Here is a 19799-nt window from a genome sequence, read left to right as displayed (position 1 = left end):
TTATTCAATTGCAGTGTATTATTATAATTTAAAAACAACACTTAAAAGAAAAACAACATTTTAATTATTATTCAATTTTTCTTTGTGTTTTTTAAGTCTCAATATTCGAGAAGAAGATTAGTCATATTACAAAAATCTCGGCCTACAGAAAAACTACCGTAACAACCTCGATTTTCTAGAACAGATATCCAGATTCTTCACCTACATATATCATCATTCTCTTATCTTTTCCTTCTTTTACACTTCTCTGATAAACAGTCTTAAATCAGTCAATTGTCTCACTCAGACAGATTTCGCGCATCCAGCCGTAAATGAAGCATAAACCAGTCAATGTTATGGTAATAAAATCATGATGATGAGAGGACAGTGGTAGGCGAGGAAAGGTTATGCAACGGTCGATGACACGTAACCGTTATTCATCATCACAATCCTCTCAATGATGTAGATGACGAGATTTTGCAGATTGGAAGTGCATGGATAAGTGAAGAATAGTTTACAGGGAGAAGGGTCTCGGATTCAGGAGGATATATTATATTAACTTTACAATCTGAATCGTGTGGGTCTTGCCACGAAAATAGTTTATATTGGAGCTTTAATTTTTATGGCGAGCGCTTGTTGTTATCCTTTATCTTGGCATCTTAAATTCGAAAAAAAAGTACCAATTGCACCCCATTGCTCAACTTTGACAGCTCATATCAGTTGGTATTTGTTTTATTGAAAAACGGTCAACTGACAAAACAAAACACTTGCTATATGTTTTTCTACATTTTTTAGTTTAAAATTTATTGATATTTTTTAAACGAACCAAGATATATCCTTTCAAAGTAACGTAGTTGCGTACTAGAAGAAATACGGTATCAGAATTTTTTTCTCGTGGCGAGGCCTTTCGAATACATTTTATGCGCCTTTGAAGGTGTATCTTTGGTAAGGAAATTGTTTAAAACTACTCCGAAACTGCTCAAACACCCAAATCTCATAGTAAAACTTTTTGAAATTTGTTAAGTTTATTTTCACTGATCATAATTTTTGGAAGTCGGCCAAAAACTTGTGGTATAATTTTTTTTAACTGAAATTGCGTTTCAAATATTTGTATGAAAATTCCAGTAGTTAGAACCTGTAGCATTGCTCGATACTTCTCAAAAGTCTACATTTTTGGACAATTTGGCAATTTACCAAAAGATTGACTGAAATTTTTAAAAAACCCAAATTGAATGCGTTTTTGAAAAAAAAAACACATATTTTATTATTTGTTTCTGAAATTAATATCCATGCTATATATCCACGTGTGAGACACTAATAAAATCTGCAAATATAAATAACTACAGTAATCCTGATCCTCTGGGTGTCATATCCGGCTTGACGTATAATATGGACAAGCTCAACGTAAACATTGCGCAACTTCTTGTCAAACATCTCACCATTTTCAAACATCTCATCAATCATCCACCATAACCTTCCTTTCAATTATTTTAACATGCAGAATGCTCGTCTCTCTCCGGATCGATACGGTAGATATTAATCTGAATACATTCCCTTGCGATTTGGATGTTATTTCCCCTTTAATGAGAGAATCTTCACACGTACCGCACCGCCAAAATAGGTATTTTAATTGTGTCAAACGGGGCATTCAGATTGAGGCAACTGATTTGTTGAGTCCAATTTGCCGCAACACAATTAATTAAAATGAAGGCGGATAAGAAAAAGGAGACGGGGAATGACTGAGAATTTTCAACAATTTGATTTTCACGAGATAAGTATGAAAGCGGCGAGGAAAAGGTAAAAGTAAATAAACATACAGGGAGCTTAATATGTTTTAAGAAAGAAGCTACAGTAACTCAGGCTTGAAAACCGGACGTTTGGTTTTTCATTTTTAAAGTTTTCATTCATCAATCCCAATTCAAAGTTGTTTTATCAAACGAACAACAAGCTTTCAAAGGCCTTTTTATAAATCAAATTTCATTTAAAAGTGAATTAACATTTTAATACTAATTCAGAAAATATAAACCGTAATCTTGTCAAAATTAAGAAGGAGGGAGACGAATTTCTTTGGATGGGTCTCGCCACGCGGAACAGTTTGGTATATGCGCCTTTAAGATTACTGTAGAAAATTTTAAAGAAAATTTCGGGTTTTAATCCAATTATTCTCTTCGATTTCCTGTTTGCTCGCTGATTTTCTAAAATTATAGCTTTTAAAACAATTTTTACATTATTTTTGCATTTAATTCGTTGATCTGCACCTCATCAAACGACCTGAATCGATCTCACCTTGCTAATGTTAACTTTCACAATTTCATTTTGTCTCTCCCCTCGTTGTTATCGATTTTTACACATTTGGTTCTCTCTTTGAAAAGCTATTTTTCAACATCAATGAATTTTGTTTCAGAATGAGCTCCGACGAACAAAAGCCCGAAGTTAATGGATATTGGACGGTAATAATTCATTTTATTACAATTAACGATAATATATTATTGCAGTCCGTGAAAAATTTCTCTTCGTCTGCCGCTACATCAATTAATAATGCCACCACATCTGCATGGAACTCGGAGTTTGCCGCATCGACGTCAGCGGTCAGCATATACAATTTTCATTGAAAAAAAAAATCGAAAATAGAAATAACAAAAATGCGTTTTCGTATTGAGGCATTTCTCAGAGAAATTTGCCTTTCCAGTAATTACAGTAATTAAAAAAATTATTTTTGAAATATAATTTTAAAAAACGAATGAATAGATTTTAAATGTTGTTTTCTTTTTCTTATTGCAAAAAAAAGCGAAATATGAAATTCAAATTGTTCAAAAATTCTCATTAAAAATGTTTATAGACCGTGAAGGATTTTTCGACGTCTGCCACGAAATCGATCGGAGAAGCGGCAACTTCCGCTTGGAATTCGGAAACTGCATCAACGGCAACATCGGTAAGTTACCCTGTAAATAAATATAATTTTCAAACATATACTTTTTATTGTAGGCTATTTCTGAAGCTGCGAAAAATGCAAGAAGCTGGTATGATAGCTCATCGGAAGAAAACGAAGAGGTAACGCTTTTGTTTCTGAAAAGAGTATTTTTTTGTCTTTTCAGCTGGAACCTTCTGGACACGGCTTCAGAGGAGGAATCGCTGCACTGAGTAGAAATGCGAGTCACTACGTGATCAGTACAGTCGGACGGTCATCAAATATTCTAAACATCTTCGACAAAACGAACAAATCGAGCCTTGGAAATCCGAGATGGTGGATCCGATTCGACCGACCTCATGGAAATGTTGATTTCCATCACATTAACATCAACAAAGCAGTGACTGGACTGAAGGATCCTCATATTCCACTCACACCGACTACTGCCAAAACTATTGGAGTGCTTGGAAAAGTTGCAGAAAAAGCAAATGATGTCGCGCCACTGCTCACGACAGCGGCAATGATCTACGAAGCCTACCGAGTTGGACAAGAAGTCCACAAGGATATGAATCATGGGACGACAAGAAATACAATCAAAACATTGGCTGCGACGAGTGGAACTTATTCCAGTGGATCCATTGGAGCTTATGCTGGTATTTATTTCTACTCGGTTTTTATTTTCATTTAATTGTTTTTTTACAGGAAGTGTGATTGGAACATCAATTTTTCCCGGATTAGGAACGATTTTCGGGGCTGTCGTCGGAGGAATTGTTGGTGGACATTTTGGTGGTCACTACAGTCACGTGGCAACAGAAAATGCGTTGAATCATGTTAAATGGGACGTTGTAACGTTCGTTTGTGATGGATGTGATGAAGAATACACATGGAAAAAGTATCAAGAGATTGAAGGAACCTGTTGTGAGTGCTATTCTGATAAAACAATTTTAATGGAAAACGCATTTTCGAAAATCATAAGTTGGTACTTTTTCAGGTACAAGATTCAACAACAAGAGGCAGGATTCCGTGGATTATTGGTTCAAAAAGCTCGAAACAAATCATGATTTTTAATTCCGATATTCGATTTTCACTCTTATTCTTATTATCTTCACATTTTCACTTTGGCACCCATAAGCTAATAAATTGTTTGAAATTTAGTTTAAATTGACATTTCATTAATAGTGTGGTGTGCCAAATATTTCCTGAAAATATTTACACGTGAGAGAATAATCGATAATTATCGGCGATCTGAAGAACGGAGACGACGAAATGTGAGAAACAATAGTGTGTAATCCTTTTGGACAACGTCTATTAGCTCAGCCTAAATAAAATAGCAACTTTCGATTTTCGGTCTGCGAACACTTTTCAATTTTGTGCACATTATTTTTGCTAAATTTACATTTTCCAGAAATATGAGTAGTTCAAACGACAATAAAGGGAAACCCACAACAAATGATCAAAGTGGTAAATCGGTGAGTTTTAAAATCTCCTTTTCTAAAAAGGAATCTTTTTTTAAGAAGAATTATAAAAGTTGAACATATACCTTTTTTTCTTTGTTAAAATTGAATACTCAAATTTTCTGAATAATCCGACTGAATATGGAATAAAAGGAGGCGTCACTGCAATAAGAAGAAATGCGGTCAAATATTTGATTAAAACCTCGGGTAGAAAATCAAATATTTTGAACATTTTCGACAAAACTAAAATATCTTCTCGCGGAAATCCGAAATGGTGGATCAGATTCGATCGCCCTCATGGAAAAGTGGATTTCCATCACATCAACATCAACAAGGCAGTTACTGGACTCAAGGATCCACATCTTCCTATCTCTCCACTGCCAAAACTGCTGGAGTTCTTGGAGATGTTGCTGAGAAAGCAAATAAAATTGCTCCAATTTTGACGACTGCCGCTGTGATTTACGAAATGTATCAAGTTGGAAAAGAGGTTAAGAAGGATTATCATCACGGAACCACACGAAATACTATAAAAACAGTGGCAACCACGGCGACAACTTATGCAAGTGCATCTGCTGCAGCATTGGCCGGTAAGTGTTGTAATTTTAAAAGATTCAGTAGAATTTTTTACAAAAACTTTATTACAGGAAGTTCCATCGGATCGGCAATCTTTCCTGGTATTGGAACGATTTTCGGAGGAATCATTGGTGGAATTGCCGGGGGATTATTCGGTGGACATGTTGCCGAGACAGCTTCAGAACAAATTCTAACTCACGTGAAATATGATGTCACAACGTTAACCTGTAAAGAATGTGGAAAAGATTATGATTGGAAGAAGTACGAAGAAGCACAAGGAGTTTGTAGCTGCCAACTTCAAATTGTTCTGAGCAACGACGCTGCTACCAAATTATGTGCAATTTTGGCGGAAAAGATTCAAAGTCCATCTCAAACTTCAAATTATGCATTTAATTCTTACCTTTGTTATTATTATCTTCACATTTTCGCGTGTCTCAACAAGATTTTGAATCATAAATAAATTATTTCTAGAAAACAAACACTCAAATTGAAATGGCAAGAAGTGCAGATGAAAATTCAAATGAGAGAAATAAAAAGAGAAAAAAGAAAAAGAAAGAAGATGAAGGGAACATGGTATGGAACAATTATTAACAATGCTCACAGAAACAATTTAGTTAACTCAAGATCCAGCTGGTGCAGCAGTTCACATATCATCAGCTGGAGCTCAAACAGCTGGAACAATTGGCGGAGAGGGTCTCACAACGATCGCGCAAGCTGCTCCAGTTTTACAAGTTGCTGCAGTTGAATACGATGCTTATCAAATTGGGAAAAACGTGGAAAAAGATAAAAGGAGAGGGACAAGTAGGAATACTGTTAAGAAAGTGACCACTACAGTAGCCACGTACGGTATTGGATTTGGTGGAGCACTTGCAGGTGTTCTTTCCATTTAAATCTGAAATTTTGAAGAAGCTGAATATTTTAAGGTGCTGCAATTGGAACTGCAATTTGTCCAGGAATTGGAACTATTGTTGGAGGGATTGTGGGTGGTATCACAGGTGGAGTTGGTGGTGGATATGGTAGTGGTAAAGCAGCAGAAGCTGTTATGGATCAAGCAGAATATGATTCGTACAGAACTACATGTGAAACATGTCAAAAACTATACAGATGTTCCAAATACATTGAAATACAGATGTTCCAAATACATTGAAATTTATTAAAATTTGCTACACTGAAAACCTTTATTCAAATCTCCGCCATTAAAACATTTTCAATTTCGATAGAGCGCACTTGCATTAAACTCATTTTACTGAATTTTTCGCTCATTTTTCATATTATTTTTCTTTCTGAATTTGTTTATAACCACGCTTCGAGCCAGAAAATGTTATTTTTTCATTATTACAGAATTTAAAAACATGGGAAAACGCAAAACAAAAGAAGATAATGCTTCGGAAGACTACGACGCGAACGAGTTGATGATTGTGCCGGGTATTTAATCGAAAATTAATTTATCGCTTACATTTACTTTCAGGCGAGAAGCGTAAGAAATTGGAAAAATCTGGAGAAAAATCTGCAACTGGTGGAAAGAAGAATAGAAATTTCGCGAAAGAAAAAGAGGTTGCCAAGCTGACGAAGCAGGCGAAACGAAAACTTGCGGCGGTTCAGTCAAGGAAAGCGCTGAAGCAAACGGTTAGTGAATTATTTTTGTATTTGAAGTATTCAAAAAAAAAACTATAATTTTCCAATTTACAGCAAGAAGAACTATTCGCAGGACTTGCTGAATTTCAACTAGATCCTTCTAAGCTCTGCCAACTAAGTTCCAGCACAAAACTTTCTAAAGAGCCAGAAAAGTACGATATTTTTCTATCACATAAAAAAAGCAAAATTCAATTTTCAGAGCTCCCGTATTTCCAGAAAAATTAAAAGTTTTCTCTGGCAAAACTAAAACTGAAGCTAAACGAACTCAGCAAGATTATTATCCAACTGATGATGAATCATCTTCTGAAGAAGAAGAAGAAGAAGAAGAAGGCGATAATGATATTGAAGATGCCGGAAATACAGTTGAAGTTAAAATTGAACCAATTGACTTGGATGATGTTGATGAGGCAATTGATGGAAATCCAGAAACTAATTTAGATCAGATTGTAGTAAAACGGGAAGATGATGAAGAGTCTGATAATGAGGATATTTTGGCGGTTAGTTAATAAAATGAAATAAAATGAAAATAAAATGAAATAGGAAGATTGTCTATTTTTTCAGCTCCCAACTACGACAGTCATTAATCGAAAGAAAGTTATTGTTGAGAGAAGCAAAGAAATTCAAAAATCCCGTGCCGAACTTCCAATTTTTGCCGAAGAAATGCGAATTGTCGAAGCTATCAATGAGAATTTGGTGACAGTAGTCTGCGGAGAGACTGGATCCGGAAAGACCACCCAAATTCCACAATTCCTTTACGAAGCTGGATATGCATCAGAAGGCGAACTCATTGGAATCACCGAACCTCGACGTGTCGCAGCAATTGCAATGGCTCAGAGAGTTGGAGTTGAATTGGCAAAGCCCGACGAAGTTTCCTATCAAATCAGATATGAAGGAACTCGATCAGAAACAACAAATATTTTATTCATGACGGATGGAGTGTTGATGAAGGAAATGGAACAGGATGTCATGCTGAAAAAGTTTGATTTTTAATTTTGAAAAAATCTCCATTCAGATTTCTCGCTGAACATTAAACGTTCATTATTTTCCAGATACTCTGTAATTCTCATCGATGAAGCCCACGAACGCTCAATGTACAGTGACGTGTTAATCGGTATGCTGTCAAGAATTGTTCCACTTCGTTCCAAAACCGCCCGTCCGTTGAGATTAGTAATCATGTCTGCAACACTGAGACTTGATGATTTCACGCATAAAAAGTGAGATTCTGAAGCGAATTCCAATTAAACTTTATTCAAAATTTAGGCTCTTCCCTCTTTTAACTCCAAAAGTTATCAAAGTTGACGCCCGACAATTCCCTGTCTCCGTACATTTCGAAAAACGAACTCCCGATGATTATATTGCATCTGCATTCCGAAAAACGTGTCGAATTCATGAAACTCTACCACCGGGTGCCATTCTAGTCTTTGTTACAGGACAACATGAAGTTAAACAGCTGATTACAAAGCTGAAAAAACGATATCCGGTGGTTTATGAGACTGATAAAAACGGAGAGGTTCTAGTTAAAGGAACCAAAGAATGGAAGGAAAAGAAGGTAGAAGCTGCCAAAAGTATCAAGTTAGAAGATTTTAAAGAAGAAACACCGGAAACTGAAGATTTTGAAGATGTAGATGATGGATTAATGGATGGAGATGATATGAATGAAAGAGGTGCTGCTGAGGCGTTTGATGATTATGAAGAATTTGAGAATGGGGATGGAGATTTATCCGATGGAAAAGTTGAGGTAATTTTTAGAAAAGTATAGAATTTTAATCCAAAAATTTATATTTTAGAACTCGATTGGAGCTCCACCTGCTGACTGTGAACCACTTTACTGCTTACCTTTGTACTCATTACTCTCAATGGGAAAACAGAGAAGAGTGTTTGATGAAACTCCGGCTGGAATGCGTCTTTGCGTTATTTCTACAAATGTTGCTGAAACTTCATTGACTATTCCAGGCGTGAAGTAAGAGATAAATAATTTATAGAATAAAAAAGCTAATTTCCAGATACGTTATTGACGGAGGTTTCGAGAAGCGTCGTCTCTACGATTCAATCACCGGAGTGTCACGTTTTGCAGTTTGTCGAATTTCTCAAGCATCTGGTGATCAGCGAGCGGGACGTGCTGGAAGAATCTCTGCAGGACACGCCTATCGTCTCTACTCTTCAGCTGTATACCAAGATTTTGTGAAATTCGCAGATCCTGAGATTCTCTCGAAGCCTGCCGATCAGCTAGTACTCCATCTAAAATCGATGAATATTGTTAAAGTTGTCAATTTTCCATTCCCATCAGCTCCTGATGAGCAAATGTTGGAATCGGCTGAGAAGCGTCTGTGCCGACTTGGAGCACTTTCTGAGAGCACGAAAAATGGAAAAACGGAAGCAAGAATCACGAAACTCGGAAAAACATTGGCAGTGTTCCCACTGGCACCGTCTTATGCAAAATTCATTGCTATGGCCGATCAGCATAATTTGATGAGTCATGCGATTCTTCTAATTTCATTACTATCAGGTTAGATTTATTTTTAATATTTTAAGTGTTAATTTATAATATTTGTATCATATGCATTTTTCAGTTCGTGAGCCCCTAATCCCAGTATCATCCCTCCGTGGCGACACGCCAGAAGAAACAAAAGAATTGATGAAGAATGTTCTGAAAGAAAGAAGAAGATGGTGTTCACATACTGGTGCCAGACGATTAGGTGATCTAAAAGTTCTCATGCATGCAGCTAGCGTTGCCGAGCAGATAAAGGTACATCTGGATGTGCAAACATATTAATTTTCACTATTTTTCTAATATTGCGAAATATCCCGTAACATTGTGATCATTTCAGTATAACGCCCGTGAGTGCGAAAAAGTCGGTCTCCGAGTGAAAGCACTGGTTGAAGCAAGAAAACTACGTCAGCAACTCACAAATATTGTTAATGCTTCTTGTAAAAAAGAACATGCGGCTGCGTTGGATTCAGATCTGCCGCCACCAACTGATCAACAGGCACAGCTTCTCAGGTATTTACTTTTTTAAAATTAAACATTGAGAAAAGTGCCCACTATAGAAAACAACTTTATGAATTTCAGACAAATGGTTGTTGCAAGTTTTTCTGATCGCCTGGCTCGTCGCGTCGATCGTTCTGTCGGACAAGAAGAAGTTCAAAAAGGTGCATACGAGACGACATTAATCAAGGGACACGTTTTCATTGATCCATGCTCAGTCGTATTCACAGAAGAACCAGAATTTGTGATCTATCAAGAATTGGTTCAAGTAAATGAGAAGAAGCTGATGACGTCAGTGTGTGCAGTTGATAAAGAATGGCTCAGTAGATTGGCTGAATCATATTGCAATTATGGAGAACAGGACAAGAATCAGGAACCGATTTACGATCCAGTCAAAGATATGGTTGTGAAAACAGTGAAAGTGACATTTGGACCGTTGAATTGGGAATTGCCGAACGAAAATCGAAGTGTACCACATGATATCATGATGTATAGATATTTTGCACTATTCCTCCTCGATGGATTGGTTTTTGAAAAACTCAAAGAATATACTCCGAAGCTACTAGCACCGCCATCAACAATGGTCAAGTCTTGGGCAAAATTGCAGAAACGAACGGAGATGTTGTTGAATAAGTTAATCGAGAAGGAGGTAAGCAGTACAGAATTTCAGATCAAATATTTCAGCTTTTTCTTTCAAAAAACTGAAATTTAAAAAATATATAGAAAAATGTACAAAATGTCTACAGTTTTCAAATTTTTCTTTTACTCGACTGCTCGATTTTCTGCAAAAATAATTTCAAAATTTTCAAGCCATTTTTCTATTTTTTAAAAAATAATTTATTTATCGTCTGGGTTATATTTAATTTTCAATTTCAAAATGTTTGTCTTCTATGAAAAAAAAACGATTAAAAACCTTTTTGTAGATTCCTAAATCTTTCTAAAATTGAAAAATAAAAATAAATTCATTTTTTCTGAAAAAAAAAACACCAGAAAATCGAAAACAATTTTTTTTTTCGAAAACATTGTTTTTGTTTTTTAGATTTCCTTTTCCAGGTAACAACGCGATCATCACTGAAAGAGCAATGGTTGAAAAATGAGAATTGGTTGCTGGAAGAATATTTGGAATGGGTTCCAGAATCCGTGCATCAACAAATTTCCCTTATGTGGCCACCGCTTGAAGATCATGAAAAGACTATTAAAATGGGTAGAAACAAGAAATACTAAACAAATTCTCGTTTTTCTATCCTGAAAATATTATTTTTTTTTGTTTTTTTTTTTTCATTAGTATCTGAATTGTTATACATATTTTACTTGTTACTGTTGCTTTTGAACTTCTTTTTTTTTTTTGAAAAATATTTGCGTTGTTGTTTTTATTGTTTTAGTGAAAAAATATAAAAAGATCAATTAAACATTTTTTAAAGTTCCATTTGTTTTAAGTCGTCTTGGAAATTCGTTTCAAATACTTTCATTTTTTTCAATTTATTTATTAAACTCAATTTTTCAGTTATTCAAAAAATGCGTCTAGTAGAAATTGGAGCACTTTCTGCCGATTCGGATCTAGTTCTATGGGAAGCTAGTTGTGAAACAATTTCCCATCAAATATCTCTGAAATTAGCTCGAAAGGAAGGAGGTCTCATGGAAATATTCAACTCTGTTGTCGCATCACTACCAAGAAAATCGGATTCCTTCAGATTCTCGGCGATTTCATCGAAAACATCGTGGGAATCAGCTCACCGAAATTTACTAGAAAATTTGACGAAAACCGTGCCAGTTTTATTGGAAAATGGATGGAAAAAGAGTCCGGACTTTCAGAAAAATAGTCTTATTGATTTGTTCTCATTGTTGGAAGATGAAGATGCGACAAGAATTTTCAAAATGACACAAGAAAGTCGATCAATTACGGAAGATGATGTAGAAGATTATTTTTCTATGTTTGATAAGGTGAAAAACATAGTATTTTGGAGAAAATTATTTATTAAAACATATTTCCGCTTGTAAAAATGCTAAAAAAGTTTTAGTTTGTGGACAAATTTAGACTAAACGATTGCCGCTTTTTTTCGATGTGTTTACAGAGCAAATCATATAACTGAAATTTTCGGTTTTTTTTCGAAACTCGAAAAAATGTAAAAATGTACGAAATGAAATTTCCCTGAAATTTCCTAAAAATTTCGTTATAACTTTTTTGCAAAAAATGCACAGTCGTTTTCCTTATCTCTACAATTTCATTTTATTCGATAAGTTTTCTTAATAAGCACCTAATACAGATCATCTTCCAATCATCCAGTATAATCCAAAACCTCAGATTTTTTGTAATTCTGAAAAATCCGATTTATTTGCAAATCTATCTGTTAATCTTAGTTTGGTCATAATCTGATAAAAGTCTGGAGATCAAGTGGCTGGATTAATTTGGATAGAAGAGATACTTGAAAATATTGAACCAAATTTAATAAATTTTAAATTTAAAAAAATATATTTCAGAAATTCGACCGTCTTCTAACCTATGGAGCACCTCAATTCGAAAATTGCGTCAGAGATTCACCGATGCGTCAAAAATATGCAAATCTATGTGTTGAAGTGCTCGTGGCTGTTGGAGCTTCCGTGAAAAATGCCCAAAAAATTACCGATTTTCTGGAAAAGCAAAGTATGAAAGTTTCGAAAATCTGGATGACTCGAATTCCGGAAATTTTTGAAAAAATAACCAATTTTTACGATTATCCGATGATGTTTGATGTGGCGATGGCATTGGATGGTTTTCCATTGAGGTAGTTATAAATTATCAATTTGTACATAATAATTGTGTTGAAAAAGATGGAAATTGAACTAGAAACCATAAAATTTAGATGAACATTTTGTCAAAACATGGAAAAAATTTTTTGAAAGCGAAAAAAGGTTTAGCTAAAAAAAAGAAGAAAACGAAAAAAAAAACAAAAAAAGTTTTAATTTGAAACTGTATTTTCAAAACTTGAATATTTCCACCAAAATTTTTTTGTCACTTATATTTTCGAGAGTGATTTTTTGGAATAATTGTAAAACTTAAACATTCATGAATTCTTCAGTATATCAGAATTTTTCGTTTTTTCTTCTTTTTCGTTCACTTTTTTTTCGAAAAAGCAAAAAAAAAAAATATTTTTTCGCTAAAAATATGAAAAAACGAAAAGGGCGAAAAGCGAGAAATCTAAAACACTGATGTTAGGTAAACCTATTTCAGAGTTGCCTTTTATATAAGTGTAAATTTTCAGAAAAGTCTTCTTGGCACGTCGGTTCGCATTGCAATCAATTTTAGAAGTTTTCATTGAAATGGCTCCGAACACAAAGTACAAGGTTAGAGAAAGAGTTCGACAGGAATTGGAAAAAGCATCTAGGTAACTTTTAATTTTCTACTTGAAAAAACGAATTTTTGAAAAATTTCAGATTTGTCGGCTACGCTTCTGAAATGGGACATGACAATCTTTTAAGTTCGTTTTCACCGAAAATTGTCTCTTCAATTGAAGATTCGAAACATATACTTGAAGTAGAAACAATTGAGCGACTTCGTAGATGTGGTTACTTGGAAAATCTTGGAGCTCCTCTTGATGAACTTGTCAGAGCCCAGATAGCATCGATTCGCGAGATTTTACCACATTTCTCTGCTGAATTCGTACATGTACGTTAATTGGAATATGGATCTACAACATTTTTTTTTCAAATTTTAATTTTACAGCTCGCACTTCGTCATTTCTCTTACGATTCTGAAGTCACACTGGCAAGCTTGCTGTCTCGTGAAAATCTTCCACTGGAACTTCTGCGTTTGGAAAATGTTGAGTTGAGAGCTGGTATAGGATCAGGAGAATGGCCACCGTTGGATTTCACTGCATCGGATGAAATTGAGAAGTTGGCGAGGGCAGACAAACGGGCAAAAGATGAGGAGACAAGAAAGAATAATGAAACGAAATCTGCATCGGTCAGTTATTTCTTGATCCATCATTTTTATAATATTTATATTTATAGAACCTCTTCTCTCTCGCCCCAATCCTCTCGGATCGGCCACCATCTCCACCAGTCGATCAGCAAGCTGAACTTCGAGCACATGCCGAAGCCTATCGGACTTCAGTTCTTACGAAGCTTCAGAAAATCCGAGCAGATGCTGCTGGACCCTCATCGCCTTCTGAAAAAATTGCTGTTGATGCTGAGAATCTTGTTCCTCTTGCGACTTCGAAAAAGTATTCGGCATTGAACTCCTTAAAAATCAGTGAAGCAGATAAAGTGGCAATTCGGCCAACATATAATAAGTATCGTTACGAGACCCCGAATGATGGAGGAAATGGAGTTTATGATGATGAATACGATGATGAGTTTGATGGAAGAGAATTCAATATTGAAAGATTAAAGTTAGTTTTTGGTCAGATTTAAATTCATATTGCACTGCAACTTTTAAATTAAAATCATGAGAATATTAATTTCAGCCAAGAACTAGAAACATCGTCAGAAGAGGATGAAGCTGGATCTTCTGCACCACCTGGTTTATCTCAACCACCTCCATATCAAGGATCCCGTGGTGGACGTGGAGGTCGTGGAGCCCGAGGTGGCAATCGTGGTGGAGCCCCATCTGCAGATGGATATACTGGAGGACATGATCGTCAAATGAAAGAGAAACACAAGTCGGATATCAAGCAACGTGGAGCTGATAGAAAGAAACGAGGAGTTTATTGAGAATTCGATTTACAAACCAATGATTTCTTTACACTTGTGATAGCAATACAATTCGGTGTAAATTTGGCTGGGTGATAAATAAATTATATCAGTTTAAAAAAAAACATGTTCAAAAAAAAATCCCGTGCGTGTCAAAGTGTCAGTTCCGTAAATTTCCATAAATTCAGAGAGCTCAGTTTTCCTCCTCTCCAGGCGGCGGTGGAGTCACCAGAACCCATGTTTCGGTGAATTTCAGAGCTGGCTCAGACCATTCCTTGAGTTTATCGAAGCCATTTGTGGTGATCGAGAGGAAGAGCCCGGTTTTAGCGAAGTAATAGAATGGGACTCCAGGAAGAGCAGAATAGTCAAAAAGTGAAACCATTGCATAGAGAATCCAATAGAGGAGAATGTTGTCTGATGGATTCTTCTGTTGGCGGAGGATCTGTAAGAGTGTTCAGTTGATTTCTAATGAAAATGAAGATAGTTGAAATTTACCATGAAGCTCTCTTTGACTGGCCAGAAGATGCAAATGATATGAGAGAAGAGTGGGAGGAAGTTGCCGAGAAGAACGTAGATGGAAAGCATCAGGAATGCCATTGAGACGATCTGAAAACAAATATTGTTTTTAATTAAGACATTATATAACCTACTCTTTCTCTTGGAATTCCAGAAAACTTTTCAGCTTGAGTGAAAGTCTTTTCTTTCCAGTCTTCCTTGTTTCTTGCTTTCAAATACTCGTTGATTTTTGACTCGATTTTTGCAATAATTGTCGCCATTTTTGAATATCTGGAAATTATGTAATGTGGGAAGTCGCGCTCTACCGAACTATTCAACATTTTCGAAGATTACATAATAAGAAAAGACTGATCAAATATCAAGAAGGAAGTTAAAAAGAGAGGAAACGATGAAATGTGAAAATATTAAAGTCACATAAAGCGAGGCGAAAAACAAAACGAACGATAAAATAATAAAAAGGGATGGAAAAGTGAGGAACAAAAGACGGCAAAGATGAGAATCAATTGCAAATCGTGGCTTTTTATAAAATTATGCATGCAATAATGATTAGTCGGTGAGAAATTGCGAAACTATTTAAAAACCGATTACTTTTTTTCTTCAAAAAAGTCATGGTCAGTTTTCGTTATTTTGATGGAAAGTTTGCTGGGTGGTAGGACAGCAAAGACTCTCGTTTTCTATTTGTTTTAGATATCGTATGAGTCATACAATTAGTTTTCGATAAGTTGAGATTTTATCATAAAGCCGATAAGCTTTAATGGAAACTTTCAAAAATTAAACTTATTTTCCAAATGTAAATGTATAAATGTTTCCAGAAATATATCGGTTCTAGCTCGCAAAGACGAACAACAAAACAAAGAAATGAGCATATTTCTGCCATTTGCAACATACAAGAGAGGAGCAGATGGAACGTTTTCACCTGAGCACTGCACTCTCTTAATCTACAGTACTATCTCACTCAATTATATAGAGCAAATGATGCACAGACGGATTATAGAGGGACCGTATCGATTGGTATCGATACGAACGAAGAGAGAGACCGCTTGTCTACGTCACTGCCTACCAAATAGCTCCGGCATAGGTCTGTCTTTGTACCTACTTGGAATGCCTGAAAGATGTGCAAAAAAGAGAAGAACACTGGAATATTCCAGTTCTGACAAAACATTATATTAAAAAGAAGACATGTTTTTCAAAATATGTTACTCAAAAAAGTTTCATAAAAACTATGTAGTGAACTGAAATAAACGCTTCCAGAGTTTGTTTGTTGCATTCTTGTCGATGCACCATGTTTCTCTCAACTTTGACAACTGATATATTGACCATCTTTATTAAAAAAAAAAAGTTTTCTCAAAAATTGTCAACTATCAAACTATTTCAAACGATTTATGCTTTTTTCTATGAAATAGCAGTTTGAAATTTACTGAAATTTTTAAATTGAACCGGCATTTCAGTTCTATGAAATAGCAGTTTGAAATTTACTGAAATTTTTAAATTGAACCGGCATTTCAGTTGCCAAATTTATACCATTCTTTCTTGTCTATGCACCATGCTTGCACAAAACTCAAACAGCTGATATCTCGGTTGGAATTGCCTTCTCCATTAGAAATTTAACACCAAGGAAGATGGTGTCTGAATTTTTTAAATAGTTGGTTAGATTGGTGAACAGCGAAAAATTACAATATCTATAGCGAACAGAATCATTTGATAAACATACTGCAATTACAGGGGCACAAATCACAGGGGGACAATATGAATCCTGGAAATAACTCGAAAATTCGATTCTTCAATCTACAGTAATCTTTTGTAGAATTTTGAATCAAATTTCACATGTTAATTATCTACAAAGCTAATATTTCAATAAAACTATCTATAACCCCAAAATCATTCCCTTTTGCATGATCACAATTATGTGACGTATCCAATTGTGTCATCCGTTTTTTGAGATTTGGAGTTTATAGTCAAATGAATTCAGATCAAATCCCGTTTATTTGCCCGTTTTTCAAATACAATATTCTGTCAAAATCCCGACGTATTACCTCCAAACCAACATCAATATACATACGTTTTCGCTACAAAATTTCTGGTGATTTTTATGGAATTTTCCCACGAGTTTTCTCCAAATTGCTTAGTGAGCTACAGAAAAAAAACGAGAGTTCGTAAAATTGCATTCTAGTTTTGAGAAAAACATTGAAATCTTGTAGAATTTAGAGCTAAAAAAGATGGAAAACTGGCAATTACAAGTGGCTAATCATAGTCTAAGAAACTAGTACTTTCGTTGACGTCAGTGATAAGTTTTGGTATTTATTGCAGCAAATTTTCTCTTTAAAAATTAAGAAACAATCTGAAATGAGATTTTCCAAAAATGTGTCTGTATATTGAAAAAATATTAATGGTACTCATGTAGCAACCGCACCCCAAAATTGTTTCATCTGCATCATTTTCCACCATTTTAGGTTACGAATAAAATCAGAAATCCCTATCAATTAGTTTTCCAAAATAGTATGTTTTTCAATATAACACTAGAGAACATTGTGAACCACAGACAATTTAAAGATGCACACTCTTATTGGCAGTTTGAAAAAAAGAATTAGGCCATTTCAAGACAGGATACCGTATTCTTGTCTCTCAAATCGCGCTAAAAAATTATTTGAAATTGAATACAATTGTTTTGTTAATTTACTGCCAATGCTATATTTATTTATTGTTATTGTATCTTTCAAAAAATGATTTCCAAGTTTATCCTCATTTTTTTTTGCAAATTCCAATGAAATCCTTTTCCTCTGAATGAACCCTTTTCTTATTTTCAGCTACATCATATTCCCCCTAAAAATCTTATGATATGAAGATTACGGTACCCAAAGCTTATCTTTGTCTCATATCCTGCTCTGAAAAACAAATAATGCCTGTGGTCAATCTAGCTAAAAGAAACTGAAAATCCTGGATAAGCTAGCTTCGGTGAAGCTTTTCAAGGTGAACAAAAACAAAAATTTAAGCCCGGGTTGCCTACCGTATACGTTTAGAATTATTTTTATTCTGCAATGTTTGATGCTACTTTTATTGTATTTTTGATTCATTTGGAATATATTTTTGGAAGAAAAAATTACAAACAGGTAGAAAAACAATATGGAGACATTTCTACAACAATATAAAATATTTATTTTAGTAGTGCACGGTTTTAGGATTAGCTAGCCGGAATATTTAGAGGAAAAGAGGTAGTTACAATAAATAGCTATAATGAATTTATTCTACATTCTTTAAGATAAAAAACCTTACAATTAGACAGATATTGTCTTCTCGGTATTTGAATGATCGTTAAAAATGTATTGCTTACTGTGAAAAAGGCTATTCAATACAGAAAGTAAAACATTGCGTGATTTAATTATTCTGATAAAACCGGAAGTTTTTTCTAACGAAAAATCGGAACACTTGAATTTTGAAACTTATTGTTTCTAGGACGAAATGCCAAGCAACAACTGCTTGCATGATGTTGTTTAGACCAGAGCGTTAAAATTCAGAACATTTTTTTTATCTTCGGATATTGCTCTAGTTCGAACAATATATCAGTTTTAGCCATCTATTTCTTCTGGCTTACCGAACTTTCCTGCTATCCGAACTAAGCCTTCATCTCTTCCCGAAGGAAAGTAGACATACAAAAAGCCCGGGCAGGATGCCGTTATCGTTTTTCGGAGACAGTTCTTAGGATTCAACTAGGTTAAATCGAGAGTTGCGCAATTCTTCCATCCCTTCTTTTTCTTTTTCTCTTCCTTCTAATACATAATAATGTTTATTTTCAACGATCGGCTATTTGGATGGCTACGATTGCGCGCACTGCTTCCCGACCTCCGCTGGCCCCATTTCCGCATTTCGACGCCTCTCCGGACGGACGATCCGGAGAAATAAGAAGTCGAGAAATCACGTCATTTGATGACTTCATACTGAGATTTTTATCTTCAAGCTTATTCCTGCCAAAGTTCATTTTTTCAACTTGCCACAGAGACTTTACATTTGAAGGTGTCTACAAAAGTACAGTTCAAAATGTAAAAAAAGTTTCTTTACGTCAATCTGTAAACTTATAATTTACTACCCGTTTCATATGACTGAATAGGGTAAACATAGGTTTTAGAAAGCTAATCTTATATTTTCACTAATTCAACAGAACATTATTTTTTCTCTATAACTACTGAAACTGAGCTTTTATTAGTGAAAGCTGAAAATGTTCTATACCAGTTTATTTATAAGTTTCAACCTCAACTATACCAGCAATATCTAATCAAAGTTCAAAAAAGTCGAATTGTTTTTTTTTCATTTTTCCAAAAGTCCGTTGCCTTCTTAGCATCTTCCGAATTGGAAAGATTTTTGTGATTTTCCTTGAGTTTTGAGGCCGACTTTTGCGCAATTTATATCTCTTTTTTTCAAATGTGATGGTTACACGATAGGGCTGCTTGGTTACTAATTTTGTCGTCCTATACTGAGAATACTGTCTGAAATCTAGAGTTCAACCTAGTTGAGTCGTGAAGGAGCGCTTCTCATCCGCCTTTTCTCTTGCCTCCTACCAATCTCTTCCGCCTGCCCCGTGTGCGATTAGCCTGTATTGAATCTGTGATATGAACTTGGTGAGCTTTTAAGTGTTAGAAGAGGAGGCGGTAGGTGAGTAGAGGCAGGCATGCTGACATGATTTATGTGAAAATTGTGGAGACATTTTCAACTTATTGAGTATCTTTTCCCAGGTTTGAAATCTATTTTCACTTGTCTATCTCAATTTACCACTATATAGCTGCTCACTTCTGAGATGACCCACTTACTTTTCAATTGAAATGCATTCATCAATTTATTACGCGCAATACTTGTAGAAATAAGAACCCTACAATTAACTTAACATGATTTGTGTTAGCTATTTAATTGGCACATTGCCAAGTATCATACGCGTCTCTAGAAAGCTCAAAATAGTAGATCTTTTAGTTGTGAAATGTGTCACATGGGTTTAAGAAGCATTCTTGATGTTAGGTGACAAGCTGAACAAAGATTATATCTTAAAGACTCTATAGGAATAATTTGACGAAAAGATTAAGGGTTCTACCTTCCA

At 35.1% G+C, this 19799-nt stretch overlaps 5 protein-coding genes and 1 non-coding gene across 6 annotated transcripts; 4 read left to right on the top strand and 2 right to left on the bottom strand.

Moving 5' to 3' along the window:
* Nucleotides 1-1594: 1594 nt before the first annotated feature.
* C13G5.3 lies at nt 1595-1686 on the bottom strand. The gene has a single exon (NR_052552.1). It is a non-coding gene; the product is annotated as an Unclassified non-coding RNA C13G5.3 (non-coding RNA).
* A 674-nt stretch (nt 1687-2360) lies between these two features.
* Nucleotides 2361-4049, top strand: C13G5.2 (uncharacterized protein). Its single transcript, NM_066496.5, has 7 exons — nt 2361-2429; nt 2475-2567; nt 2819-2911; nt 2965-3030; nt 3075-3540; nt 3590-3805; nt 3879-4049. The coding sequence occupies exons 1-7, from the start codon at nt 2385-2387 to the stop codon at nt 3953-3955; spliced, it is 1056 nt and encodes a 351-aa protein (NP_498897.1). The 5' UTR covers nt 2361-2384; the 3' UTR covers nt 3956-4049.
* An 86-nt stretch (nt 4050-4135) lies between these two features.
* Nucleotides 4136-5393, top strand: C06E1.11 (uncharacterized protein). Its single transcript, NM_001392157.1, has 4 exons — nt 4136-4234; nt 4293-4356; nt 4467-4928; nt 4986-5393. The coding sequence occupies exons 3-4, from the start codon at nt 4613-4615 to the stop codon at nt 5372-5374; spliced, it is 705 nt and encodes a 234-aa protein (NP_001379602.1). The 5' UTR covers nt 4136-4234; nt 4293-4356; nt 4467-4612; the 3' UTR covers nt 5375-5393.
* Nucleotides 5394-6253: 860 nt separating this feature from the next.
* On the top strand, nt 6254-10941 carry rha-2 (Putative ATP-dependent RNA helicase rha-2). Its single transcript, NM_066494.3, has 13 exons — nt 6254-6339; nt 6383-6540; nt 6604-6701; nt 6749-7046; nt 7111-7526; nt 7599-7763; nt 7810-8287; nt 8337-8509; nt 8553-9055; nt 9120-9295; nt 9378-9550; nt 9620-10184; nt 10589-10941. The coding sequence occupies exons 1-13, from the start codon at nt 6267-6269 to the stop codon at nt 10757-10759; spliced, it is 3447 nt and encodes a 1148-aa protein (NP_498895.1). The 5' UTR covers nt 6254-6266; the 3' UTR covers nt 10760-10941.
* Nucleotides 10942-11039: 98 nt separating this feature from the next.
* On the top strand, nt 11040-14322 carry C06E1.9 (ASCC2 family CUE domain-containing protein). Its single transcript, NM_066493.8, has 7 exons — nt 11040-11476; nt 12014-12297; nt 12775-12897; nt 12947-13178; nt 13236-13475; nt 13523-13902; nt 13978-14322. The coding sequence occupies exons 1-7, from the start codon at nt 11051-11053 to the stop codon at nt 14222-14224; spliced, it is 1932 nt and encodes a 643-aa protein (NP_498894.1). The 5' UTR covers nt 11040-11050; the 3' UTR covers nt 14225-14322.
* C06E1.1 (HVA22/TB2/DP1 family protein) lies at nt 14201-14991 on the bottom strand. Its single transcript, NM_066492.4, has 3 exons — nt 14854-14991; nt 14699-14809; nt 14201-14645 (listed from the first exon to the last, which is right to left on the bottom strand). The coding sequence occupies exons 1-3, from the start codon at nt 14977-14979 to the stop codon at nt 14397-14399; spliced, it is 486 nt and encodes a 161-aa protein (NP_498893.1). The 5' UTR covers nt 14980-14991; the 3' UTR covers nt 14201-14396.
* Between the last annotated feature and the right edge of the window lie 4808 nt (nt 14992-19799).

The sequence above is a fragment of the Caenorhabditis elegans genome, chromosome III (genome assembly GCF_000002985.6).
Source record: "Caenorhabditis elegans chromosome III".
In the NCBI taxonomy this organism is placed as follows: Eukaryota; Metazoa; Nematoda; class Chromadorea; order Rhabditida; family Rhabditidae; genus Caenorhabditis; species Caenorhabditis elegans.
Note: the sequence above shows the minus strand (reverse complement) of the source record. Positions and strands in the feature narration are given on the sequence as shown.

Bases quoted from the DNA above. Each gene is read 5' to 3' on its own strand.
- C13G5.2 (NM_066496.5), top strand. From the start codon at position 2,385: ATGAGCTCCGACGAACAAAAGCCCGAAGTTAATGGATATTGGACG. The intron at 2,430-2,474 runs GTAATAATTCAT...ATATTATTGCAG, and splicing joins AAGTTAATGGATATTGGACG to TCCGTGAAAAATTTCTCTTC. The intron at 3,541-3,589 runs GTATTTATTTCT...GTTTTTTTACAG, and splicing joins ATCCATTGGAGCTTATGCTG to GAAGTGTGATTGGAACATCA.
- C06E1.11 (NM_001392157.1), top strand. From the start codon at position 4,613: ATGGTGGATCAGATTCGATCGCCCTCATGGAAAAGTGGATTTCCATCA. The intron at 4,929-4,985 runs GTAAGTGTTGTA...ACTTTATTACAG, and splicing joins ATCTGCTGCAGCATTGGCCG to GAAGTTCCATCGGATCGGCA.
- rha-2 (NM_066494.3), top strand. From the start codon at position 6,267: ATGGGAAAACGCAAAACAAAAGAAGATAATGCTTCGGAAGACTACGAC. The intron at 8,510-8,552 runs GTAAGAGATAAA...GCTAATTTCCAG, and splicing joins TTGACTATTCCAGGCGTGAA to ATACGTTATTGACGGAGGTT. The intron at 9,296-9,377 runs GTACATCTGGAT...TGATCATTTCAG, and splicing joins GCGTTGCCGAGCAGATAAAG to TATAACGCCCGTGAGTGCGA.
- C06E1.9 (NM_066493.8), top strand. From the start codon at position 11,051: ATGCGTCTAGTAGAAATTGGAGCACTTTCTGCCGATTCGGATCTAGTT. The intron at 12,898-12,946 runs GTAACTTTTAAT...GAAAAATTTCAG, and splicing joins GAATTGGAAAAAGCATCTAG to ATTTGTCGGCTACGCTTCTG. The intron at 13,476-13,522 runs GTCAGTTATTTC...TTATATTTATAG, and splicing joins ATGAAACGAAATCTGCATCG to AACCTCTTCTCTCTCGCCCC.
- C06E1.1 (NM_066492.4), bottom strand. From the start codon at position 14,979: ATGGCGACAATTATTGCAAAAATCGAGTCAAAAATCAACGAGTATTTG. The intron at 14,810-14,853 runs GTAGGTTATATA...ATTTGTTTTCAG, and splicing joins CTGGAATTCCAAGAGAAAGA to ATCGTCTCAATGGCATTCCT. The intron at 14,646-14,698 runs GTAAATTTCAAC...ACACTCTTACAG, and splicing joins CAGTCAAAGAGAGCTTCATG to ATCCTCCGCCAACAGAAGAA.